We start from the raw sequence: 19,180 nt of genomic DNA on the forward strand, positions 1-19,180 counted from the left end.
TTTTTTTTTTGGATCTTCATTCTTCTTTGATCTATACTTTGGTCCATCCGTCGGCACTTGTTCTTTATTTGTTTTTCTTTGATTCACTCGTATTTTCGGTCACCTAGAAGGGATCTTTCATTCTTTGTTTCTTATGTGTTTTATTATGTTTCTTATGTCTTTCATTCTTTGTTTCTTATGTGTCAAGGATGGAGGTCAGAGAGAGGTGGTTGTGGGTTGTCTTCTGTGATGTGTATATTATATAGTATGTAAGTGGAGATGAGGACATACTCTGGGTTGTTTCACTGATTCCTTTACAAGTTTTTTTTTCTTTTTTTTTGACCGGCGATTCATTTACAAGGGTTAGTGGGAAAGGTATTTGAAGTTGTGAGCATACAGTAGAAAGAAAGAGGTTGAAAAACTCGTTTTTTTGCATCTAGAAAAACTGGAAATATATGGTGTTACGAAGTATCGCCTGGCAACAATATCGATGTGTATCTACAACCCTTAATAGATGAGCTAAAGGAGTTGTGGGAAGAAGGAGTGGAAACATATGATGCCTCAACAGAAAAAACTTTCCGTATGCACGCAGCTGTATTGTGGACCATAAATGACTTCCCAGCATATGCTAATTTATCAGGATGGAGTATAAAAGGTTATTTAGCTTATCCAGTATGTAATGATGATCCACCATCCCGTGTATTGAGGAGTAAGATCGGTTATCTGCGTCACCGTAGGTTTTTTCCTCGCAAGCATCTGTGGCGTACAAACAAACTTCATGATGGAAACAATGAGATTCACGGTCCACGAAAGAGTTGACAGGCATTCAACTTTTACAACAAACGGACAAACTGGGAGTTAAAAGTTGTTTCGGAAAGAATCCAGATAAGGGAAGCAAGAAAAGAAGTCGTACCAAGAAAGAGCTGAGTTGGACAAAAAAGAGTATTTTCTTCGAGCTTCCATACTGGGCACATCTAAAAATTAGGCACAAAATTGATGTTATGCATGTTGAGAAAAACATATGAGATAACATCGTTGGAACATTATTAAATCAGGAACTAAAGAACAAAGATACATTTAAAGCTCGTTTGGATTTGGAAGTCATGAATATTAGACCGGAATTGCAACTTAAGCGTGAGGGATACAAATTTACAAAACCTCCGGCTTCGTATACTTTAACAATAGATCAAAGAAGAGAGTTTTGTAGGTTTCTGAAATCAGTGAAGTTTCCGGATGGATATGAAGCTAACATAGCGAGGAGTGCTAACGTCGATGATGGAAATATATCCGGTTTGAAAAGCCACGATTGTCATGTTTTGTTACAAAAAGTTCTTCCCGCTGGAATTCGTCCATTTCTGCCTACAGATGTATGCACTGCCTTAATTGAGTTGAGTAATTTGTTTCATGATCTATGTGCGAAGACATTGGATGTGAGTCACTTGGAAGAAATGGAAAAAGGTACCGTTTTAATTCTTTGTGAGTTGGAAACAATATTTTCACCGGCCTTTTTTGATGTCATGGTTCATTTTGGTTGTTCACTTACCCCGGGAAGCTAAACTTGTTGGCCCAGTTGGATATAGTTGGATGTATCCTATCGAAAGGTATGCTTAACTTTTACCACGTATACTTTAAATGAGTTTATTTTGTTTATATATGCTTGTGTCTTTCTCCAAATGCAAGTACTGTTTGAAGAGTTGTTTTTTTATCTAGGTACCTCGGGACACTTAAGCGTTACGTGAACAATAAAGCACGACCAGAAGGTCCAATAGCAGAAGCTTACATTATTAATGAAGCTTTGACATTTTTCTCGTTGTATTTACGTGGGATTGAAACTAAATTTAATCGCCCAGACCGAAATGATGATACATCAGATGATGGTCAACGACCCAAGGGAAAACTGTCTGTGTTTGCTCAGAAGGTTCGTCCCTTTGGTGCAAAAGTTAAAAAATCACTGACCCTAGAAGAACGAGAAAAAATACATTGGTTTATACTCGATAATTGTGACGAGGTGCGACCTTATATGGAGTAAGTGCCTCATCCTATCATCTGATAATTGTTGTTGTTTTTGTAGAACAATAAATATTTTCCTTGGCATCAAAAAGTTGTCTTATTTGTCTTTGACAATACAGTGAACATTTGAATGAGCTGAAAGCGGAATCAAATGACAACTTGCCACAGAGGCATCGAAAACTATTTCCTGAATGGTTTCGAAAGCGGGTAAGCAATCAATTTTTACTATTAAAAATCCTATATCATTATTGTAATACAATTAGTCTAATTTTTTCGTCATTGTTCTAACAATCCTATATCGTTATTGGTTTTTTCTGAAAATGTACAGATTGGAAAATTGCACTATGAAAAGTTTCCTGAGGCTACTGATGAATTGCATTCGTTAGCACAGGGAGTTGAATCTCGCGCAAAATCATATCCTGCTTGTATCTATTATGGAGTTTGATTCCATACCAAACAACCTGAGCTTCGTCGAACGACCCAGAATAGCGGATTTGTAGTAGATGGGGTACACAACAGTAAGCCAACTGAATTCTTTGGTAGCTTGCAGGATGTTATTGAGATAAACTTTTTGGATGGCTACCGAGTTGTGTTATTTAAATGTGATTGGTTTGACGTAACTCCTGTAAGGACGAGAATTCAAAAGGATTATGATTTGACATGTATAAATACTAGTACATTGTGGTAAAAGAGTGAACCTTTCATTCTTGCATCACAAGTGTAACAGGTTTTCTACCTTGATGACTACAAGCATGGAGCAAATTGGAAAGTGGCTCAAAAAATGCATCATAGGCATATACGGGATGTTCCTGAAATGGATATCAAGGAAGCACAACCAGAAACAGAAGAAACTATTGATGAGGAAGAGGCATATCACCAGAACAAAGAGGGTCCGTTGCTTTTATCCACTGTTCAAGAAGATGATAATGGGGAGACTGTACTTCATAGAAATGATGATGGTGAACTCGAAATGTTGGATGAAAATCTTGTTCTAGCTGAAGATGACGATGAGGAGGAGGAAGAAGAAGTCGAAACATTGTTTAACTACAACAATGATGTGGTAGAGCCTGAGGATATTGTGCCAGAAAATGATGACTCAGATCTAGAATACTAATTCGTTACGGTTATTTTACTTGAAACTTAATATTCATTTCTAGTTACTTGAAACTCAATAGGTATTTATTCTAATGCTAATTTTTGCTCGAACCAATGAATTAATTTATGGCTATGGCTTTGTGTTATTATTATTTTGATTAAATTATTTTTATAATCTTATTTTTCAATTGGTTTATGAGTTTATTGGAATTTCATATATATAATTTGTGGCTTTGTGTGAATACCAAGCACATCTGGACTTTTGGACCATTGAAAACATTTAAACGACCGGATACCAACTTCATTTGAAGGATTTCTATTTTGTTAGTGAAGTAAAAAATGTTATTTGGTGCGGGTAATATAGGTATAGATCAGTTTAAGTAAAACTAGCTGAACAAAATACTCAAATTTTTGTGCAGTGTCTTTATTATTCACAGGAGGTGACTTCTGCTCAATTGGTAAAAAAATGCTAGGAACGAAGCTCGAAAAACTCATATTATATGTCATCCATATATTTTTTAATGTCTAAAATTTTGTGGTTGTAAATCCATATTTCACTGACAACTATTTTTTGTCTCCGATGTATAAGTAATCCTAACAACAAGTTATTTAGTCACCAAAAAATTTTTGTTGTGTCTAAAATATGGTCACTATAAATATATATTTTTGGAATTATTTTTGTTTGCGGCAAAAAAATCACTATAACATTGACGTTTAATTTCTCGCATAAAATTTATATCGTGGCGAAGTATTTTAGACGCCAAAACACTATGGCGACAAAGTTTCGTCTCGTCGCAGTTAAAAGTTACCAATGACCGATGCCTATTGTCACCGTATATATATATTTAACGAGAAAACAAAATAGTGGTGACAAATTATGTTTTCTATGACGGGTATCTATTATCGTCAGTATAAATAAAATTCGTGACTGGCAAAATTCTCGCTGAACAAATCATTGGCGACAGAGGGAATTGAGACAAGTTTTTGTTGTCATCCATAATTTCGGTGACAAATCTAAAGACGAAATAGTTTTTTTGCCGCAAAAAGAATATTTATACTAACAAATTTTCAATTTGTCACATGTGAATATGTTTGATGACAAAAAAACTCTTTGATGTAAAAACATTTGTCACTAAATGCCCATTTTCTTGTAGTGCCACCTTTAATCTTTTCACACCAAGTATATACTTGTGTTCTAGTTGTAAAAATATGCCTTCGACTTCGCTCTTTTCCTTCGTGTTCATTTTTATGATGTCTTGTCTCGTAGCTTTAAATTTTGCCTTAAGCACTTCGTAGTCTTGAGAGGAGAATGCTAAAAAAGAATAAAAAATATAAAAAGTATATACTTGCCTCTTGTTCTTATTGAGCTTTGTCCGATCAAGACGAGATTACTCTGATTATATTCTTCATAACTACGCCATTCCGGTGCGTACGTCTATTTTTTGTTTACCTTTTGTTTTCTTATTTATGAGGTCTTAATGCGCATCCTAGTAATTAAGCTCTTATTGCGCCTCACCCTATTATGAAGGGTATTTCTTCGCAACTGGAAATCCAGCAACACAATCAAATGGAGAATAAGCAAGATATAAGACATAATAAACACTAGAACTTAAGTTTATTTATTAATCTCAAGCAAAATACAAGTTACACTCGTGGGTTATTAGGAAACCCTAATCCCTTCTCCAAGCCTATGAATTACAAGGAAACCCTAACTCTCTCTCTCCTATTCTAGACCTTTCCCCTTCCAAAAGATCTCTCTCCTTTACATTGTCCAAAGGTCTCTATTTATAGCCTCCAACAACCCTAATGGCATACAACTCACATTATCTCCCGCAATCGATTCCTCTGCTACTCCTCCCATCACTGCTAATGATTCGATGGAATTAAACTATCGGTGGATCCAGGATGAAACCTAGACTTCATCGAGGATGATCGTCACCATTGGAAAATTAAGAGAAGAGATTTATTTCCCCTATATGATCCCAAGAATCCTCTGTTCCTTGAGATTTTAGCTCGTCTTCGCCCTGGTCTTTACCAGCTAAGTGGGAACGCTATTCGCTTGGCTAACGAATTTTTTCGAAGATCAAATGGCCTTCCTTCCCAGATTCCTGAATTAGGGTCGGACTTTCCTTCAGCTGATTATAACGTTGAATCTTTTCTGGAAAATTACTTCGTCCAGTACTTGTCCACTAGATCGTACCAAGAGTGGGGTGTAAAGTTTACCCGTAAGATCTTGGTTGATCCATTCAAGGCATTATTTTTGGATGTTGATCCTATTGGTGAAAAGAGGAACAAGTATTTTCTCTTATCCAACGACGAAAGTTGGATGATGTATCCTCTGGTGATCGAAGGCCCCTTCGTGTGGGGCTTAGACGAGAATGGTATGCCTCGTTCCGGTCCTCTTCCAGAGCACGCCCATCTCGCCGAATACGAACCGGTTCGTCTTGATTGTCCCAACATGCCCCATGGGGTAAGTTTGACTTTTCATTCAATTTTCCCTTTATTGATCGTACACCCTTATAACGCCCTTATTTTTTGCGTTATTATTCCTTCCCTCCTCCTGGCATGATAAAGGACCGCTCCAAGAAGCCACCTCCAGCTCAGGTATGTATCTCGCGAATCATATCTTCTCAATTTCTTATTCCAACTTCTAATCTTTCGCTTCGCAGAGGGAGGAATCTCAAGTTGCAGCGGGCCCTGCTGCAAACACAAGAAAACGTGTCTGTTCAAGGGTTTCCTCCTCCTCCGCCCATGTTCGTCCCTATCTCGCGGCTTGCCTTTTCCCCTTTGATTCACCTACTAACTTTGTGGTTTTTAGGATGACTCTTCAACCTCTCCTCGTGCTCGGGAGCTTTCTCAACATCGTTCTCGTACATTGGACGTAGACATGATATCTCAATTTCGTCCTTGGGGACTAGTCCGTCCTTCTCCTAGTTCCTTTCGCCCTCAGGTTGATGATTCTAAAGACCCAACATATCTTCCTGATATGAAATTTCTTCGGGATATCTTCGAGACAACTCGTTCGAAATCTTCCTTGAGATCCGTGGATGCGGAATCTCTGACCTCCTTGAGCTCTGATTCCTTTCTAGATGCCGATCAAGGATTTATCCAAAATGCTTCTTTGAACTCTCCACTCAACAACATGATGCCTTGCTGTGTTTGGTAAGTGTGACAGCTGATTTCTTTCTTATTCGTCTTAATTACCTTGCTCATTTCTTTCTTATTCGCCTTCTCAGGGACATAATCACAGCATGTCCCATCTCGTGGAACTTCAGGAAAGCCGGGACCTTATTGGCCGCAAGAATGCCTGAATCGCTCAGTTAGAATCGCAACTCGCTGAGGAGAAAAACATCTCGTCTGCTCTTCGTCGTAAGTTTGCCTTTCTTAGCCATTTGATTTTGCCTTAGATTTCCAGATAGCCTACTTACTCATCTTTATTTATCTCAGGTTCCGAACAAAAGCTTAAGGACCAAGTCTCTTATTTTCTAGAAGATGTTCGCGGCTTAAACGAGGATCTCAACAAGATGGTGAATGACGCAGTTTTACTTGCAAATAAACTTCGCTTAAATGCCCAAGATGAAAAGGTCAGGCTCTTTAATGAATTCTGCGACTCAGAGAATATTCCTCGTGTTCCCCTGGATCTTGAGGTTTTTTCAGATGATGAACCCGAACCGGAGCCTACCATCCACGAACCAATTCTTTTTTCCGACGAAGGCACAGAGTCTGATGAAGATGATGAGGCTGATGGAGATGATGATTAGAGAACACGGTCTTTTACCCTTGTGTTCTTCGCCTATGTATATAAACTTCAATCCTAAATGTATATTTTGATCTTGCTATTTTGTCAATTAGAACTGCTTTTTCCGCCTTTAATCTTTTCACACCAAGTATATACTTGTGTTCTAGTTGTAAAAATATGCCTTTGACTTCGCTCTTTTCCTTCGTGCTCCTTTCTCTGATGTCTTGTCTCGTAGCTTTAAATTTTTCCTTAAGCACTTCGTAGTATTGAGAGGAGAATGCTAAAAAAGAACAAAAAATATAAAAAGTATATACTTGCCTCTTGTTCTTATTGAGATTTGTCCGATCAAGACGAGATTACTCTGATTACGTTCTTCATAACTACGCCATTCCGGTGTGTACATCTATTTTTTTGTTTACCTTTTGTTTTCTTATTTATGAGGTCTTAATGCGCCTCCTAGTTAAGGTCTTATTGCGCCTCACCCTATTATTAAGGGTATTTCTTCGGCAAAGTCTCAAGCACTTGTTACCCTTGCGAATAACAACCTATCAACCTCGCCTTAACATCCTGGTCAAGTTTTTCCTTGCGAAAATATGACAGGCCTAACTATTCCCATGAATAGTATCCCCATGACATTGTCGTCTTTTTTGGTCACACAGCTCCCTAATCTGAAGGGTGCCATCCCTTTATATTCCCCCTGAGTGCCCCTTCAAGGAGGTTAACCCTAACATGCATGTTGGTCTCCTCCCATCCGTTTATTACGACATTCAGTTGTTGTCGTGACTTCTTATCCTCTTCGCCGATAAGGCTTAGGGTTACGAAGTCACACCCTAAGTGAGGTTTCTTTGGGATCGAGTGCATCGTAGCCAAGACTTGCCAGACGGACATGGCCGGTAACGCTCCAGACGTCCCAGGTACCCGCATCTCAACCGAATACGTCGGCGCCTTGGTCATATTTCTGCACCCCTTACCGAAGGCCATCATAAAAGGGACCCTCAGCGGATAGGTCTTATCATTGACCCTAGCTTTCTGTCTGAGAATTTTCCACGACATGCGTTAGGTCTTTGCCTCTTGCATTTTCATGCGAACTAGGGTACATGTCGCGGGTTCTCATCCTTCCTAGGAGAAGGTTTTAAGTTTCCCTAGAAACTGTATATTTCGTCGTCATTATTTTCCTCCTAATGTGAGGTCTTATCTGCTCGTGTAAATGGATCCATTCATATAAAATTGTAGAAATATTTTATTGATAAATTTTGTCCGCTTCTTACATTTAGGGATAATATTTCTTAATGTAAACAGGATTCCAAGGATGATCTAGCCTTCTATATTGTCGTTCTACTTCGCCGTTAATTATCTTCCCTTATTCGTCGATATCATTCCCTTCGCAGTCTGCTAATTCATATGCCCCATTTCCAACAACCCTCTTTATGATGTATGGACCCTCCCAAGTGGGTTCTAGATTTCCTCCTGGTCCTCGCTGATAAGGTGGTATTTCTCGTAGCACCAGCTCTCCCGGGACGAAGCTTCTTGGTTTTACCCTTTTATTATATTCTCTCGACAACCTCTAGTGGTAGTTCATCATATGTTGTAACGCAATTTCTCTATTTTCCTCGAGATCGTCCATTTTTTCAAGAATTAATTTCGTGTTTAACCCATTTTCCCATGCCTCTCTCCTTGTTGTGTGCAGGATGGCTTCAGTTGGTAGCACTGCCTCTGCTCCGTACGTTAAAAAGAACGGCGATACTCTTGTTGCTTCTCTCCTTGTGGTTCTATATGACCATAGCACGTTCGGGATCTGCTTACACCATCTTTTATGATGCCCTTCCAGCTTATTTTTCAACGTGGAGGCCACCGTTTTATTTGTAGTCTCTGCCTTCCCATTACTCTGGCAATATAATGGAGTAGATTTCCCGGATTGAATCTTAAAGGCGTTGAACATCATCTTCACATTATCCCCTTCGAACTTCCTTCCATTGTCTGAAACAATCAGGACTGGTATGCCAAATCTACAAATGATGTGCTCAAGGATAAAATCGTATATATCCCCGTCTTTTGTATGCTGCACAGCCTTTGCCTCCACCCACTTTGTGAAGTAGTCTGTTGCTACAATCAAGTACCTTCTTTGCTTCGTCCCCATGACAAAGGGTTCCACAATATATATCCCCCACATGGCGAATGGCTACACGCTCAATACTAAGTTCAAGCTTGTGGCTGGTGCATGTATCCTTTTTCCGAACCTTTGACACGCCTCACACCTCCTAGAAATGTCTTTCGCATCTTTATGCATATAGGGCCAAAAGTAACCCTGTGTTCGGGTCTTGTAAGCTAGTGATCTGATTCTGCTGTGGTTTCCAGCGTCTCCATAATGATATGACTTCATAATTTCAATCCCTTCCTCTTGCGATAAGCACCTCATCAATGGGCCCAAAAATGATCGCCTAGAAAGGATTCCTTCTCGCACCTCGTAATTCGTGGATTTTCTTTTGATTTTGTTTGCCTCTTGTCTATATCGTGGCAAGTCTCCTTTCATCAAGTAGATGTATATTGGTGTTCTCCAATCCTCTTTGGTCATTACTGAGTTCCTTTCTTCTACCGCCATTACCTGAAGTTCTCTTTCTTCTCTGCTTACTGATGGCTGCATCAACCGCTGAATCACAATATGCCCGATTTTCGGATTCTCAATCATGGAAGCTATGAAGGATAATGCTTCTGCATGTCGATTGTTATCTCTATTTATGTTTCTCCATATGATACTTCTTATTTTCGCCGCATAGTCTTGCACGAGCTGCTGATATTTCTTCATCACTGGATCGACTGCATTATACACTCCTTCAATCTGACGAACTACCGGTTGTGAGTCACTAGCAATTCGTATTTCGTCCAATTCCATTTCTATTGCAACTATTAGAGCCTGTATTACTGCCTCATACTCGGTCTCATTATTCGTGGCTTTGCATTCCAGATGAAAACAAAATACTATTCGCTCACCTGCAGGCGAAGTGAATATTATTCCTACACCCCTTCCGCAGCTATTAGATGCCCCATCAACGAAGATTTCCCATCTCCTGGGATGACTTTGCTTTAACAGATCTCTTAGGTCTGGTCACCTTTCGTCTGTCTCCATCATGTCTTCGCACTACCATCTTCTTCCGAAGGAAATTCAGCGAGAAACTCTGCTATTATGTGCGACTTCGTCGAAGTCTGTACTTCGTACTTCAGCCCGAAATGGTGGATGTGAGTGTTCCACCTCTCTACTCTCCCAACCTTTGGGAATGCTTTAAGATTGACTCCATGGGTACCCTTGTTAGGACTTTGATTTTGTGGGTTTGGAAATAAGTCCTTAATTTTCGTGATGCATAAAATAACGCCAATATCAATTTTTCGATCTTAGGGTAATTTCTTTCTGCGGATTTCAAGGTTTTACTCAAGTAGAATATGGGTTTTTATACTCCTCCGTCGTTCCTGAGTAGGACTGCACTAATAGCATTGGGTATGGATGCGAGACAGAGTAACAGCTCCTCTCCTGGTTCCGGCTTTTGCAGGATTGATAACTTAATTAGGTGTTCTTTTATGCCCTTCAAAGCTTCTTCACAATCTTGTGTCCACGCGAATTTTGCTACCTTCTTTAAGATGTCAAAGAAGTGTTTACATTTATCAGATGACCGCGAGATGAACCTTCCCAGTGCCGCGAGATGCCCATTTAATTTTTGCACATCTTTTACAGTAGCTGGTGATGGCATTTCTAGTATCGCCTCTATCTTTGTAGGGTCCACCTCTATGCCTTTTCGAGAAACTATATGTCCTAAGAACTTCGTTTATTCTACCCCGAAAATGCACTTCAATGGATTGACTTTCATCTTGTATCTCCTCATCTGATCGAATATCTCTTTTAGGTCTTCCACATGATCTCTGGAGTCTTTGGATTTGACCAACATGTCGTCTACATAGACTTCCAACGTTGTGTGTACCCATTTTGCGAATACTTTTTCCACCATTCGCTGGTATGTGGCCCCTGCATTTTTCAATCCAAATGGCATTCTCGTGTAGCAGTACAGCCCCCTAGGAGCGAATAAAGTCGTGTGCTCCTGCTCTTCTTCGGCCAAAGGTATTTGATTGTATCCACAATACCCATCCAAGGATGATAACCTTTTGTACCCGGACGCTGCTTCCACCATTTGAGGGATATTTGGTAAACGGAAACTATCCTTGGGACAAGCGGTATTCAGATCACTGAAATCAATACAGATTCTTATGCAATTGTTCTTCTTTGGTAAAATTACCATACTCACAATCCAATCTGGATATTTCGCCGTCTTTATGATGCCTGCCTTCATCATCTTCTGAAGTTCCTTGTCAATTTGCTCATGATAGGTCGTCGCTATCTTCCTTATCCGTTGTCTTACTGGCTTGATTGCGGGCGATGGAACGCAACACGCGGATCAATGCCTGGAATTTCCTCCACGCTCCACGCAAATATGTCTCCATATTTTGTTAATAGTTCCACCAACCTCCTTTCTTCTTCCACCTCCATCTTCGTCCCAATTTTTATGATTTTTGGTTCGTCTTCCGTTCTTAGATTTATATCTTTCGTCGGTTCGACTGCGGCGAAATTCAAGTTTGGCTCTCCCAACTGGGTTGGTTCTTTTATAGGCTTCGCGGGTTCTCCCTCCTTTTCTGGTACCTCGCTAGGTATTGCCTACCCTTCTTTAGCCTTTGTCAGGTATACACGTAACTCGTCATCCTTCTTCAGCTCCAGTACCTTCCTCTTCTGTTCCTTCTTCCTTTTTACTTTACTCTCGTAAATATCAACATCTTTCTCGTTGCAGTTCTCGGCTTCTTCGCTGCTTCCTCGTATTTCGCCAATTCCACTTGGCATAGGGAACCATATCATCTGGTGATAAGTGGACGCAACTCCTTTTATTCCATGCACCCATGGTCTGCCTATAAGAGAGTTATATGGCGACTCCACATCTACCACACATAGAGTAACCTTTGTTTCCAACTGTTGCCGATATTTTCAAGCATATCTCGCCTTTTGGCTTTGTCACCACTCCGTTGAATCCATACAGCGTATACGTAGAAGGTAACAAGTCAGAATCCTCATACCCCAGAGATCTATAGGTATGGTGAAAGAGGACGTCTACTGAGCTACCCATGTCTATCAAGACTTTGTCCACCGCCGAAGTCATCTCCGTATTTTGCTGACCCCCTTCGTGGGATGCAATCCTGGCCACATCTAGGCTAACGACTAGTGAATCCATATGCTGAATTTCTCCTTTTGGCACGTCCTTCGCCGAAAAGGATATTTCTCTCTTTTGCCAGCCTTCTAATGGTTCTTCCTTCGGGGAATTCATTATCTCATTACCTTCGCAATCCACCTTGTACACTCTTGGGAGTACGTTATCTTCAAAATCTTGGAAACTTCCCCTGGAATGTGCTATGAAATTACATCCCAATCGTCTCCTTTCTCGGCTTACCTTTGCCTGCTTGTTGTGACAAGTAATCATCGATGCCTTCTTTTGGTCAATGTAGTGCGCGAGTTTCCCTTGTCCGATAAGCCGGTGTATGACCTTACTAACACTTCTGCAGCTGTTGGTATGGTGCCCGTGAAAACGATGACACCTGCAAAATTCATGATTTTTGCTTTCCGGGACTGGTTCTCTCCCCAGATTTGGTGGTGCTGGTATCTCTTCGGTCAATATCACCTCCTCCCATACGTTCTCCAGAGTTGTGTTAAGTTCTGGAAGTTTTAACTCCGTCCAGGCCATCGACTCTTGTCCGATCTGCCCTTTGTTTTTCAGTATATGCCTCTCTCTGTTGTAGTCTTGAAAGTGGTAGTAAAAGTTCGTTGCTCGGACTTGTAAAGATTTAAAAATAAAAACATATACAAAAAATATTAACAATATGGGCAAGAGTACTGGGACTAAAGATTCGGCCGTTTTTTTTCTTCAAATGGTTCAGAAATTAATTCTAGCAATTATAATTCAAAAACAAAACAAATATTAACTCTAGTTTATTGCCAAGATAGATTTTATAAAATATTACTTGTATTTCTTAAGCATGGCATATCAAAAATCCCTAGGACTAAGCATACTCCATCAAATGAAATCACAAGTAATTAATTTAAAATCTTAATTCAATTAAAATTAGTGCAAAAAGTAAATAAAAGAATTAATGAAATTACCACATGGATGAAATTCGACCTCCTCCGTCGTCTCAGTGTTGGGTTTAGCTCATCATGATAAAAACACGCTCAAAGTATTTATTTATTGCTCAAAGGGTGTTTACAAGGATGAAAATGGAGATGAAATAATAAAACAGTGAATGTGCGACCCACAGAAAGCGTCCAAAATTAACGACACAGAAGAAGTGCTATTGTTACTGTATCTCTAAGACCCACAACTACGACCCACGTGTGCGAGTCGTTTCACTGCTTATAAACGACTGCTGGTGCAGGTCCGTTCTTCATGTTCTTCATATTCATCACGAACAGCAGCAGCAGCAGAGAGAATTCGTGATTCTTCCACTGCAGCTTCCTCTCTTCTCCTCCCAACTCTCGACAGCCCCTCTACTCGACCCAAATAACCTTTATATACTCACATGCATCATCAAATCCCCCGCAATAACTCGTGAAAATCCTTCTTTACTCGGAATATTTTTTTCTTATTTCGGAGAATAATTTCCAAAAATAACTTCTTCACGCTCCAAATCTCTTCCAACACGCTCCAAATCATGATGTAATCACCCAGAGTGCTGCTAGAGCCATCAAACAAGATCGAAACACGTCCATAACTCTCCAAAACTCGTGTTTTTCTCCTCCCTGTACGTGTGTCTCTGTTTTGAGTTTGTGGCTTCCCTAGCCAATTCTAGCCAAATTCGATCGGACCCGACACCTAAAATATCTTCCTTAGGCTTAATCACATCTTCCTGCCAAGTCTCAGCCATTTAATCTCCCTATAACACGTTAAAAAATTCGATCAAACTTCTGCCAGTTCTCATGCATGTTTTCCCGCCAAAATTCAGTTTTTGAAATGAAGAAGATGGTGTACCCCTATCCAAACTGGGGGTGTGAATAGCAATTGGGGTGGAAATAGTAATTTTTCTGGATTCCTCCGGCACATTTCTGGGACGCTTCCGGTGCATTTCTGGGGTGCTTTAGTAATTTTCTCTGGGGTGTAAAACACTGCTTTTTGAGCCCATTTCGCCGCAAGGGCTTATTTCTTTAAAACTTCCTACAAAGACATAAAATAACACAATAAGTACAAAAACGGGCACTAACAGTATATACAAATGAGATATATTAGACACATAAATGCGTCTATCAAATACCCCCAAACTTATTATTTGCTAGTCCCGAGCAAATCAAAACTACAAAATAAAATCCTAACTCACTTTCGCAGGCATCGTCGATTGCATTTAGCATATGCAATAAGCCTTTAAACCCCTAGGTGGCCCTAGTGGCCGAGTTATAGTCTCGGTAGGGATTACCAGAGATATACCCACAAAATCATTACTCCAGACCCTAACTATCTACGAAAAATCTTGGAAAGCATTAAAGAACCTCCTTGGTTGGCATACTTATTAATTACAGGAGGAAGTACCCTGACGCGAAATTCCAATTGTTGTATACGAGTTTGCACTCAAGCGTACTAAAATTAATATAAGTGACATAGCTCTACTAAGATAGTTTCACGATGGACATCATACTCGGAGTCAGACTAATCACATGAAAAGATTAAGAAGATGAAAAAAGAAAAATGTAGATGGTTGAAAAGTGAACGGTGTTTCCCATATCTATCTGAAGGCCTCTGCCAAGGTGAACCTAACCTAAATGACTGAGATACAGGTCTGACTAATATTAACACACTGGCATATACAAGGGAACCAGTGGTTAATAATCCTAACTCTAGGTCAACACAACTGGCATATACAAGGGTACCAGTGGTCGACTTTATTAAACACACATTTATTTAAGAACTAACAACATGATTGGACCTTGTGGACCGAAGCACATGTTTCTTGTCAGCAGATTACATGGTGATTCCCGTGGATCCTGCATTCCACGCTTGTTTAGGCGACGGAGACAGGGAGAACACACACATATTGCTATCCAAGTGTTAGTATTTATTCCGATTGGTCTACTGGTCTGGTCTAATTTTTTTTTTTTTTGAAAATGTAACTCAGTCACTCTATTTCACCCTAGCAAAGGTAACAACTTGAATCGTGTGCCCCACCAAATCACTTGAAATAAAAGAAAACTAAAAATAGAAAGTGAAAAGGACTCGACGAGATATGGCGAAACTATCATGTTAATTCTAACACATGAGCTCTGTGCTTTTATGAATAGACTCTATAGATGTTTCCATCTAGTCAGATTGGTTCCTCAGCTCCTAAAACAAAAATGTCTCCATCCACTTAGATTGGTTAGTGCTATCCTTAATAGGCGTAAATTTCTAGGCTCTGGAGTTTATTTATTGCAACTAAAAAGTTTCTCCCATACCCCCCAAACTTAAAATAACATTGTCCTCAATGTTCTAAAGATGAAATTAAAAGCATGCACAAGGAGATATAATTATTATTTGAAGCAAAAGAGTGAAGGAAGGATATTACCGGGTTGCATGAGATTGGGTTACCTCCCAAGAAGTGCTAAGTTTATAGTCTTCAGCCAGACTAAGAAAGGTTTAATCACCTCGAATCATATAGCAATAGCCGAAATAATTGTGGGTTATCGAAACCAAATAGAGCTATCACAAGTAAAAGGAATCTGCAACAAGCCAAGAAAATGAACATGTACTGCATACCCTTATCTAGTTTCCTGATTAAGATACCTATGTCCCATTGTGGTTCAGGTTCGGGTTCTATGAAAGGATCTTGATAGAAAATTTTCATTGGATGCACTTCCTCATAACTAAGATCCAACAGTTCAGGTTTAAAAGTCTGGAAAAACTCAATTAAAAATAATAACAACCTGAATAAATGGGGATCCTTAAAGTCAATCAGATTTGACTTACACAGCTGACCACAAAGAGAGTGGTGGTCTTCCTTAAACAGATGTGTCGACCATAATCTCCTAAAGTAATTAGGTTTAGTCTCAAAACTTAATAATTGACACATCTGAAATTTATATGTTCCCACAATTGGTAGAAAAGTTTTTGGTGGGAAAACAAAGTCAATCTTGGTATTATTGCCTGGGCTAACCTCATCAACCAGAGGATGGGTTTCTAACAACTAAGCTTCTTTCTGGACATCATTAGGTTCGGGAAAACGTGTATGAAGATAATCTTGTAAGATGGTTGAGGCACAAATGTCAAATCCTACAGAAGGGTACTTTCTAATAGTTAAAGCACACGGAGAATGATAATCACCCCCAAACTTAGAGTTTTCTGTGTCTCTAGAAAGACTAGTCACAACTTCCCTAATTTCTAGGTCATCAGATTCCTGGAAATGGTCAATTGATTCTTCTAAGTTATTATCAGGTGGTGCATCTTTACTCATATTTAAAATCTATACGAGTTCATGTTCTTCGTCTAAGACTAATGTTTCTAAATCGCTAGACTCTAAAACAATATTCTCAGAATAAACTCGTTCCTCTAGACCATTATCGACTTCGTAATCCTCGTCTAAAATTGTGGTATCTCTAGTCAAATCCTCGTCCTTTTGAATAGGTGAATAATTATTAAAATTATTTGGATTTGAACTAGAAAGAACATTATCATTATAAGGATCAATTGGAGAAACAAATTACTGATTACTCTGCCTACATATTTCAGATTCTTCATCATCACTATCCTCATCATCATGATACAATTTTTGAAATTCAAGAATTCTCAATGTTTGTTCCAAACTACATGGTCTATGTTTATAATATTTCTCATAGATCGTTAGAGGTGATTCCTCAATAAAAGTTGGAGTATCCATATATCGCTGCCCACGCATATATTCACCAAGAGTCATTTCCGAAGACGTCTCTTGATAACGAGAATTTCTAGACATATATTCTCGCAACGTCATCGCAGGTGGCGTCTCCTCAAAAGGATTCATCACCGAAGAAATATAAACTACAGAGGGATTCTATACAATCACAAACAAGGCCGACTCGACTCCACCAAAGCAAACCTAAAGATTTCTAGCAAACAAAAAGCATGATGGCTCCACTTAGATTGTTTCTAGACCAGCTTCTATCTTTCGAAAGTGAATTCGTTGCAATTTGAGCAAACCCCTCTGGAATCAATCCGAGTCAAAGTAAGTTGAATTGAGGCGAGGGAAGCTCAGTGGAGCTTTGATACCCAAGGCCTCACCGCTATCACAAGGCGGCGCAGTCACGCATTCAACTCACAGAAACCATTATGAACTTCGAGGTGTGCTTAAGAAAGTAACCAATATCCTTCAAAAAAAATTCCTAATAAGCGCGTTACCCAATCGGTCTCGTTCTAGTCAATTTTTAAGCTTGGGTTCGCGTTAGGTTTCGTTTTCCTAAGGCCGGCAAGAAGGGAGCGGTGATGAAATCCGAATCCTTATCTTGTATTGGACAGGCCTTGCCCTTTACTAGGAATTTAAAAACAGTCCAAATTCGTCCTCAATCAATGAATCACCTTAAGGAATACAGTAACTCGCTTACAGGAGATTCGCGAGTGTTTCGATGGACTTACCTCCCGTACCAGACGGGGGATGAACCGTTGAAGTCGACTCGGGCCACGACTCCTATGTCATGTACGAACCCGAGGGGCCGAGACGATATAGTAATCGTCGTCCTTCCCTGCACACAGTTTATATAATTTTTTTTTTAATAATACCCTTTCGTAGGGTTAAAAAAAGAATAAAGTCCAATTGTTTAAAGTCCAAAGTCCAAAATAAATAAATAAAAAAAATTACTGTTTTCCTCACACACTCTAAAAAAAATAAATATTAAAAATTAAAAATTAAATCCTAAAATTGTCCTTTTTTCTTCTCTTTTCGCTTTTCGCTTTAAGATTTTTCCTCTCCAAGTCCTTAGTGCTCCACTTCGAACCTGTAAATCAAAGAAAAAAAAGACAAAGTAAAAAGGAACAAATAATAAAAAAATAAACCTAAAAAAAATTAAAAATAGATTTATATACAAGTCCCCGGCAGCGGCGCCATTTTGTTGTAGTTTTGAAAGTGGTAGTAAAAGTTCGTTGCTCGGACTTGTAAAGATTTAAAAATAAAAATATATACAAAAAATATTAACACTGGTGCGAGAAACTGGGGCTTAGGATTCGGCCAAATTCATTTCTTAAATGGTTCAGAAATTAATTCTAGGCAATTATAATTCAAAACAAAATGAATATTAACTCTATTCTTTGCCAAAGTAGATTTTATAAAATATTACTTGTATTTCTTAAGCATGGCATATCAAAAATCCCTAGGACTAAGCATAAACCATCAAATGAAATCACAAATAATTAATTAAAATCTTAATTCAATTAAAATTGGTGCAAAAAGTAAATATAGAATTAAATAAAATTACCACATAGATGAATTAAGGCTTCCTCCATCGCCCTAGTGTTGGGGTTTAGCTCCTCATATTAATCATAATCTGAAAATACATGTATAAAGCTCAAAAGTTGATTAAAGGGAGTAAAACAATTGAGCAGAAAAATTGCAACATAAATAACTGTTGCAAATGCGATGTTCAACTGTTACAACAAGAACGATACAAATGTTATGCTGTTGCAAGACCCAAACTACGACCCACACTACGACGCACTACCCAGTGCCGTAAACAATGTTGGAGAACGACTGTCTATGCAAGTCCGTTCTTCGTGTTCTTGGCCTTCATCAATGGCAGCAGCAGCAGAAACTCAACTCGTGATTTCTGCTTCCTGCGCTCTCCTCTCTTCTCCCCACTCTCGACAGCCCCTCTACTCGACCCAAAGAACCTTTATATACTCACATGCATCATCAAATCCCCCGCAATAACTCGTGAAAATCCTTCTTTACTCGGAATATTTTTTTCTTATTTCGGAGAATAATTTCCAAAAATAACTTCTTCACGCTCCAAATCTCTTCCAACACGCTCCAAATCATGTTGTAATCACCCAGAGTATTGCTGGAGCCATCAAACTCGATCGAAACACGTCCATAACTCTCCAAAACTCGTGTTTTCTCCTCCCTGTACGTGTGTCTCTGTTTTGAGTTCGTGGATTCCCTAGCCAATTCTAGCCAAATTCGATCGGACCCGACACCCAAAATATCTTCCTTAGGCTTAATCACATCTTCCTGCCAAGTCTCAGCCATTTAATCTCCCTATAACACGTTAAAAAATTCGATCAAACTTCTGCCAGTTCTCATGCATGTTTTCCCGCCAAAATTCAGTTTTTGAAATGAAGAAGATGGTGT

The 19,180-nt window shown here is 39.2% G+C and overlaps 1 protein-coding gene across 2 annotated transcripts in view; it reads left to right on the plus strand.

Moving 5' to 3' along the window:
• Window positions 1-3,190, plus strand: part of LOC113278498 — a 3,743-nt gene extending 553 nt beyond the window's left edge. The window contains exons 2-6 of one of the 2 annotated variants that reach the window (XM_026527319.1): window positions 188-1,437; window positions 1,550-1,580; window positions 1,690-2,004; window positions 2,109-2,196; window positions 2,318-3,190. In XM_026527319.1, coding sequence (XP_026383104.1) covers window positions 1,083-1,437; window positions 1,550-1,580; window positions 1,690-2,004; window positions 2,109-2,196; window positions 2,318-2,434 — 906 coding nt within the window. In that variant the 5' untranslated portion in view covers window positions 188-1,082 and the 3' untranslated portion in view covers window positions 2,435-3,190. Of the gene's footprint in view, window positions 1-59; window positions 1,438-1,549; window positions 1,581-1,689; window positions 2,005-2,108; window positions 2,197-2,317 lie in introns of those variants that run through there. The other variant, XM_026527320.1, reaches the window with a different exon arrangement.
• Window positions 3,191-19,180: the final 15,990 nt, after the last annotated feature.

The sequence above is a fragment of the Papaver somniferum genome, chromosome 5, assembly GCF_003573695.1.
Source record: "Papaver somniferum cultivar HN1 chromosome 5, ASM357369v1, whole genome shotgun sequence".
In the NCBI taxonomy this organism is placed as follows: Eukaryota; Viridiplantae; Streptophyta; class Magnoliopsida; order Ranunculales; family Papaveraceae; genus Papaver; species Papaver somniferum.